This window comes from Stegastes partitus, unplaced genomic scaffold (genome assembly GCF_000690725.1).
Source record: "Stegastes partitus isolate 25-593 unplaced genomic scaffold, Stegastes_partitus-1.0.2 Scaffold1190, whole genome shotgun sequence".
Taxonomy (NCBI): domain Eukaryota; kingdom Metazoa; phylum Chordata; class Actinopteri; family Pomacentridae; genus Stegastes; species Stegastes partitus.
The window spans coordinates 40,922-49,518 of record NW_007578921.1 but is presented as its reverse complement, the minus strand read 5'-3'; the positions used below and the strand labels follow the sequence as shown (position 1 = coordinate 49,518).

General features: G+C 43.0%; 1 protein-coding gene across 1 annotated transcript in view; it reads left to right on the top strand.

The window, feature by feature from the left end:
- The window catches only part of LOC103368683 (usherin-like), a gene marked incomplete at its 3' end in the record, with an annotated part of 165,718 nt that overhangs the window by 117,843 nt on the left and 39,278 nt on the right, over window positions 1–8,597 (top strand). The window contains exons 48-52 of the mRNA XM_008297123.1: window positions 4,840–5,146; window positions 5,231–5,546; window positions 5,946–6,115; window positions 6,209–6,375; window positions 6,495–6,583. Of these exons, the coding sequence (XP_008295345.1) occupies window positions 4,840–5,146; window positions 5,231–5,546; window positions 5,946–6,115; window positions 6,209–6,375; window positions 6,495–6,583 (1,049 nt within the window). The remainder of the gene's footprint in view (window positions 1–4,839; window positions 5,147–5,230; window positions 5,547–5,945; window positions 6,116–6,208; window positions 6,376–6,494; window positions 6,584–8,597) is intronic.

Below are 8,597 nucleotides of genomic sequence, written 5' to 3'. Positions count from 1 at the left end.
GAGAGAAAAAAAAAAGCAACAGAAATGAGGTCAGAGGTAATGACAGCACACAAAGAATTCATGTTATTTAATTAATGACTGAGTGCATTAATAAAATATGACTCTACCTTCTTTCTCCTGGTCAGTTAGCATTCCCAGGAAAATACTGAAGTAATGTGAGCATAATCCAATTTTTATTTTACATATTAAGAGATAAACCAGCGTATAAATACGTGTTTACTACCTGTACTTGGATTTACACGTAGCTTTTCGATTAGTTGTCTTTTACCAGCAGACACAGCAGGATAGATTTTTCAGAATATTTTTTCGGAAGGGGAATGTCCCTACTGATCTGAATAATTTCACATATTTTCGCAACATATTTCCACATTTTAGTTTGAAAATGTTGAAGCAGCACATGGGTGCATCAGAAGGTTACCTGAAATTAGATAACTCACTCCGAATCATCAGTGTCTGAAAAGGAGATGGAAGTTTTGAATGATTGGCATTTCAAAAGTATTATGATGGTTGTGGTTACTTAAAGGCTAATGCACATCTCATATACTGGTGATGTTATGGTTACAAATCAAGGCTCGTGACCTTGGTCGTGCATCATCCTCTTTGTCGCTGCCTCTTCATTGAATCCTAAAGCAGCAATGACGTTAAATAATCTGCAGAAAAAGAGTAAAAGATACGGAACGCAATGTAAATTCTCAGCGTATTGCTCGTCACGTTTTGACACCGTGTCGTAAGCATCTTGATAACAGTAAAGCTCAGCGTTTGTCCTCATTATGACTCCTAGGAGCCTCGACTCACCTTCAAAAGCCCAGTCACCCACATACACACACACATGCCCACAAACACACACACACACAAGTACGCAAAGGACCCTGTGCAAGGCTAAAAATAATACCCTTCCTCTTTTTTTTTTTCACATGGATACACACAGATATACACACTTAAATATACACAGACTGACCGGTAGCTACACGTATATGCACAAACATACACAAGAAGCTGCATCACATGTATACACCCACAAATACGCATACACACACACTCACACACACACACACGCACACACTCCTCCCTCACTTCCTCCCCCTCTCCAAGCCCTTGTCAGTTGATTGTGTTATTACTATGCTAACCAAATCCTTATAAATGTGATTTAAGGCTTGGCGGCCCTGCACTCCTGTTTTAGCCTTCTGCTACTGTGTTTTACTGGAGAGAGGAGGAGTAAGGGTGGGAGGTGTGGAGGGAGGGAGGGGGGGGGGGGGGGGGAAAGACATGGGGAATGAAATGAAGAGATTGGAGGAAGGGTAGGAGTGACTGGGAAGCGGTTGGGAAAAGGGAGGATGCGAGATGGAAAGACAGAAGAGGTGAGCGGGAGGGAGGGAGAGAGAAAAGAGAGATAAGGAGTCAGGAAACCAGAGGGAGAAGTGTTGCCACGCATTCCCTCAACACCCGTTCCCTCCTATCCCGAGAGCAGTAAAGCATCAGTAAAAAAAAAAAAAAATGGAAAAAAGCATCACCTGCATCTTAAATGAAAATTTCAATTGAAAAACTTAACAGCCCTTCAAATTGCAGAATTTTACACGCGCCAGTAAAGCCTAAATAACACTCAACACTTAGAGGGAGAAGGGGGGGAAAGGAGGGGAAGGGAGGAGAGCGGGAACGAGAGAGGAATGGGGGGTAACAACGGGGTTATTTTGGTTGGTTGATGGGGACTTGATCAAGGTGACTGGATTGTGATTTGTGTTGAAATTTTGTGCAGTTTCTATTTATCTACCTCCCCGTGCATCTTTAGCCTGTTTCTTTGCAGCGTCTGTAGTCGGAACAGACAGACGGGACAAAGGAAAACAGGTGAGGATATAATCAAATAGACACACGGATGCAGATTGTCTAATGAGACATTCGACAAACAGGTAGGAAGACGCCCCAGCCCTTCCGCAAAGACGACCAAGCATGCAGCGATGCACATAGGCAGACAGGGAGACGGGCTCCTTGGTTATTCGTGGGGTTCAGTGGACCTTTGGTGGTAATTGAATCAGTGTGAGTGCTGAGTAGAGCTAGCATAAAAACCTGTTAACCCAAAAGGTCAACTTTCTGCATTGTTTATTTAGCAGGGAGACCAGAGAGAGAGAGAAGGAGGGAGCAAGAAAGAGAGAGAGAGAGAGAGACACAAAACACAAATGGGGGACAGAGAGGGAAGAAAATGAGAGAGAGATGGAGGGTTAAGAGGGAGGAGAGGGAAGGAAGTGGTCAGAGAAAGGGAGAGAGAAGAGGAGGAGACACACAGACCTGAAGGAGAGATGGAGCTGTTGGTGGAACCATTTGTGATCTGTAAAATCAGCCGAGCTTTACATCACCATTTTTATACTGTTGTTTATTTGTGTGGGGGATAGAATTGGTGTGTGTGTGTGTGTGTGTGTGTGTGTGTGTGTATCTGGCTGCTATCTTAATGTCTTTTTACTTGTGACATGCATTTGTCTATGTCTGATTGTTCATAGTGTTTTGTTTTTGTGCACAAGAGGTCAAACTTAACGCGAGTTTTCTGTTTTGTTTCTCTAATGTGTCAGAAAATAAATGACTGGTAACCTTGCAGAATTTCTTTCATAAGTCGCTACATCCAACTTCATTTGTAGATTTGTAGAAAATGTTCAACTTTTCTGAACAGTTTCTTTGTTTGTCAATCAAATAACACCAATCACAAGGTCACCGTTGCCAGCGTTTGATTGGTGCATGTACCAGCAAACTGTGTATCTGGCTATTTAAAATATGAGAGACAAAAGGACAACGATTTGACTGACTTAAAGATATTTTAAGGCCTCAGCAGAACTGGGACATCCAGGGCCAATTACTGGCACCGTACTCTGTGGGAAGTAAGGCCTATCAGTTAATAGATAGAGTGCACAATGCAACCATACTGTACTTACACAGCTGTTGTCTCTTGTGTACGCATGCTGACATACACATATACATGCTTGCACACTTTATCTATCATACAGTCATGCACGCATACTCTCAGCCGCTCATCTTCTTTCACTCGCTGTCTTTCTGTCTCTCCCTGACACACACACACACACACACACACACACACACACACCGCCATCTGGGAAAGCCGTTAGCGGTTAGCGGTAGCACTTAGCGACGCAGCACGCTCCCTCAGTCCGCTCAGTCACCTTGATCTGCTTGCCCTTCACACAGCACCATTACTGCTATACTGCATCGCTGTGGGTGTGGGCATGCGAGTTAGTGTGTGCGGTAGGAAGCGTATGTGTCTGTGTGTATGGACATGCATCTGTGTGTGTGTCCATTATAGAGCAGTACAGTGGGATGTAAATGCTGGGGGAGGAGGGAGGGGGGGAGAAGGGGGCATTACCTTCAAATGAGCTACCGTGAAGTGAAATATCCCTCAACTGGTCTTGTGTAGGTTCTTATCCGTGCACGGACATGTGCAAGTCATGTGACTGTGAGTTTGCCTGTGGCCTTCTGATGTGCATCTCTGCCTGTATATTTTTAATAGGATCATTTTACATTCTGGATGTCTGAATTTAAGGCATGCACTGAGTGAACATGAATACGCCGTGAACCCAAGTTAGAAATCTTACAAGCTCTCTGAGACTCAGGTTCTGCAAAAAGATGCGTTTGGTTGTCCTGACCTGAAGTTTAGTAAATGCTGGAAGTCGTTCTTAATTTTAAGTTCACCAAACTTTATGTACATCACTTGCATATATGAGTCAAAACATTATGACCACTAATATGCTGTTGGTTCTTCGTGTGCTGCCAAAACAGCTCCGACCTGCTGAGAAATGGACTCTGCAAGGCCTCTGGAGGTGCAGCTCTGAGGCTGTTAGCAGCAGATACTTTAATTCTGTAAGTTGCAAGGTGGAGCTGCCGAGGATCAGATTAGTTTCACCTCCGTGCCACAGGTTTGTGGCTGGTCCCTGCTCGTGCCACGGCCAGTGGGTACTGTTTTTACAGGGAGAACCCCACAAGTTGGCCTTTTTGGAGGTGCTACAACCAAGTTATCCATCCGTAATGATTTTGATCTTGTCAAAGATGCTCAAGACTTCACTCTTCACAAAAATCTGATGAAGGAAAGACACGCACATCCCCGAGGCCCACTGGGTTGGGTGCTGGATCACAAAATGTCAAAAATGAGAAAAGAAAAGAAGAACGATCTGCACACCGAAACATCACGCCAATAAATTGTATAAGAGAGCCTGTTTTGGTGTGCGGATCGTTCTTCTTTTCTTTTCTCATTCAAGACTTCACGCTTACCAGTTTCTCCAGCATCTAACATCCTGACCCCACGAACTGACACTTATGCACAATATTACCCAGACCTTGACGTACATTGCTGTTAGGACAACAACATTGTTTGTTACGTCTGTGAATGGTCACAATGTTTTGACATGTGTGTGTATTATTTACCCCTCTTTGCAATTACTGACATTATGGGTCATATGAGTGTAGTTGCACGAATATGAATGTCATGTGTTTGTGTCAGCGCAAAGTTGAGCCACAATGTTCATGGCAGTCCAGTCTGGCCTGCACTTCACCCTGCTGAAAGATGCAGACTCACATTCAAACAGTCCCAAGTACCACAAAATCCATAAATACAACCTCAGTTTGCTCGGGGGGAGAAATTGAAACAGAAAGAGAATTTCCATGTTAATCCCTCGGATAGGGATTGCAAAATCACTCTTTGTCCTTCTGATGTCATTCTTGATGTTACTAGTCACATAATTCTTCAGAACAAATCCCCCCTCCTTGCTTTTCTCTCACTCTTTTATAAGCTCTCCTGTGCTTTTTCTTTTCCTGTATCCTCACTTGTCTTTTTCCCCCTTTCTGCAGGTCCAGGACCAGTCGACACCCCAGCTGTGTCAGGACTTCATTCTCGAAGTGTATCAGTTAACTGGGTTCCTCCCACACAACCAAATGGCATAATCACAAATTACACCCTCTATCTTCACTCCGGCTCTGTTACGCCTTTGGATCATAAACCCAGCTCAGTCTCCAGCACTAACTTGACCCTCAAACCCAGCTTAAGTCCTAACCCAAGCATGCTGCCAAGCACAGAGGGTGCATATCTCAACTCAGGTCATAACCTCAGGCCAACATCCAGTCTTACAACCCCTCAAGGCTCAAACCACATCTCCATGTCTTCTAACCGCACTGGCACCCATGTTGGCTCAAGCACAATTCAAGACACCGCACACAATTTGTTTCCTAACCATCCCTTCACCTTGAGGCCTGGTGTTGTAAAAGACAACCAGATTGAGTCCACTGGTGTGAGCAATGTAAGCCGAGGCCCCAGTTCAATCTTATTCCACCCCACTAAACCCAGTAGCACCAGTGGAAGCCCCAGCTTCTCACCGTCAAACCCAGACTATATCAGCTATAATACTGAATATTTTGCAAAACAAGACCCAATCAACAACCCTGCCTTCAGCTCTTATAGTGCAGCTTCAAGATCAACGCCTCTATCAGTCACTGTTCCAGGGAACACCACGAGCTACACTTTCCTCGACCTACTTCCCTACCAGACCTACAGCCTGCAGGTACTACATGTGGAAGACTATAGCTTCATGATGACATTATGGTAGAATACAGTGCTCTATCACACAGTCCAAAAGGATTTAACTTAGTGTTAAAGTGTTATGTGCTTAAATGACAAATAAATGACAAATATTAAAGCATTTTTTGTTGGCAATTGAATATCTATCTCTGGTTCCAGTTACAGATAAGACGTTCTTTTAAAATTAGTTATCGTAGCATGGCAACTGGTAGTGCCAGAATCATAGAATATTTAAATAGAACAGAAAAAATTGCAATTTACCTGTTCTTATCATAATTACCTGATTGTTTGCTGAGTGAAGAAAACTTCTGTTCTTAAAATGACACTACAAACACATATTAAACCATGATGGTACATAATTTCTCTCCACTCCAACATCTAGGTGGAAGCATGCACCAGTGTGGGTTGTTCAGCGTCTGGGAGGTCTCAGTATTTTCGTACCCTCCCAGCTCCACCTGAAGGGGTTCCTGCACCTCACCTTTACTCTGACACACCCACCTCTGTTCTCTTATCCTGGGGTGCACCGGAGTTGAGCAATGGACCTCTGGAACGGTCAGAGATAGCCACAAACACTTCAGTTCACCAGTGGCGTTACATTCTGTACGTAGATATCTGTGATCACATTGTATCCTGTACTGTCTGTAGGTGGCTGATTGAGCGTAGAGTTAATGGGACCAAACAAGTCTCCACAGTGGGCCAGCTCCTGCCGGATCCTCCCCCTCTTTCCTTCCTGGACTCTTCATCAGCTCTCAGTCCCTGGACGAGCTACCAGTATCGACTTGTGCTCCATAATCAGGCTGGCAACACTACGGGTAAGACTTAAAAACAAATTTAACTGAACTGAAATTTACTCTGGCTCAAGTGTGTCTAGTGCTAGCTTCAAAGCTGATCAAATAAAGATCTTTATTTGCATGTTGTTACATCATTGCAGGGCCCTGGGTCAGCATCACCACTAGACCTTCTAGACCAGCTGGTCTCAGTCCACCAAGGGTGAGGGTCTTGGGGCCGGAGTCACTTCAAGTAAGGGCATCCATTTTTTAATTACTCCTTCAGTAAAAATCTAGATTATTTATTTTATTTTATTTTTTTTTACCTCATTAACATATCTGTATTGTGTTTTTTTATCTTCCCAAACATAAGCAAACACCATTGGTTGAGCATTTCCATCTTGAAACTGTCAAGTTTGTACAGTTTTTTAGCAGTAACACATCTAAGAACCCAAGCATGTCAGTTTGCAGGGTGGGGCTTCCTCTATCATTAATTGTCTTCCAGTTTGAACGCGTAAGGCTGAATTATTACGATATTACAGCTTGAGGTGTAGAGTAGTTCTACAATGTTTGAGCAGAGTCATCGGTTAGCAGGTGTGTGAGTGGGAAAGGGTGATTTGTGAAAAAACATTCTTTAGCAGGAAACAGTTTAATATTCCATTTAAGCCACTTTACAATGGGAAGGGGTTATTTTGATGTTAAAAAAAGAAATCTGAATATGTAACTCTGATGCACTGAGAAGCGTTTTTAGGGGTTTAATCAATGAGCGGCAAAGAACTATAAATGACTTTTTGCGAGTTCACTGAAATCTGAATATGGCTGAACCACATAGTTGTTCTCCAAATCAGGCATGATGCTACTGATACAACATTTTGAACACATAACTCATGATGCATTCAAGTGATAGAAGGTGTCAGAATTGAAGATTAAGCTTTTTAGAGTTTATAAAGTTTCTTCAAAGAGAAATAAAAACAAAAAAAAACCCAACACAATTCAACTTCATTGAGAATCTCTTCAGTCACTCTGGGTTTGACAGAGTAGAAAAGACAAAGCAATGTCACACGGATTCTTCTGTCTTTCCCTTTTCGGATTTAATGAGAAAGAAAAACATTCAACTCAAGGTCCCCTTCAGAAATGGGAGGGGCTGTGACCCTGTCTGAGGCAGCTTCCTTCCTGTCGGCCATTTTGAAGGAGGGACCAGAGTTAAATTCCACCACTGGCTAATCTCACATCAAGGCCTATCAATGAAAGCCCCTGAAACAATATTGTATGCATGCACACACAGAGAGATGCACACACACTTGCACTCGCAGCCCTGCACTAATGCTAACTGCAGAAAAATGCTAATGCCTGTCATCATTTCAGAACCGCCCCTGTCATCTCTGCAGCAGCACAGCTTTAGGGGTCACAGGTCCAAGAAGGAAAACGTTCCTTCCTGGTTGTTGCTAATTGGACAGACAGGCAGGCTGCTTCCTGGTTACCAATTGACCTTGACAACACAGAGAAGGATTTTGAGTATCTCCCTTCATTCGCTAAATGGTTTATTCTTCTTCTCTCTCCTTCATTGTAAATCACTTGTACTTCATGGAGATCAACTGTTTCCTAACCATCACACATCACTTCTTAATCATGACCCCGGTTATGTTTTCTTTGCAATTTACTGGTTTTGCAGGTGTTGCTTTTAAGTAGTGATGCAGTGGTCAGAATATCAAGGCACAATCAAAGTCTTGCCAGTGTCTCCTGTTCTAATATCAAGGTCACATTTCTGTCATTCAGTGGCTCCAATAAATTTTCGATGAAATATCTGGTGCAATAGACAAATTGAGATCAGAAATGTAGCTACGAAAGTTTCCTGGTTTGCACATAGTTTTTTTTTGGTACATACTCTGCAAGTGGGAACGGCTGAGACTGGCAACCTCACCAGCTGTAAGTTGGACATCTGGCCAAATCCTGATCGCAAATCTCGACAGGCCATAATGTTTGTTTTTTCCCATTCTAATGTTTAATTGGACCATTAACTAAAGCTCCTGACCTGTAGCTGCGCTATATGCAGCACTGGTGGCACATGATTGGCTGAATCGATAATTGCATGACTATGCAGGTGTTCAGGTGCTACTCATAAAGTGCTCAGTGTGTCTGTATATCCGCCTCTTTGTTAGTGTCTGATTAATGGCTAGCAGTGCATAGTTTCCCATTCTTGCATCAATTATCTTTACTATGATAGTTTTCTGGTAGTTTATGGTGAAAGCTTATCATTAAACTTGAAT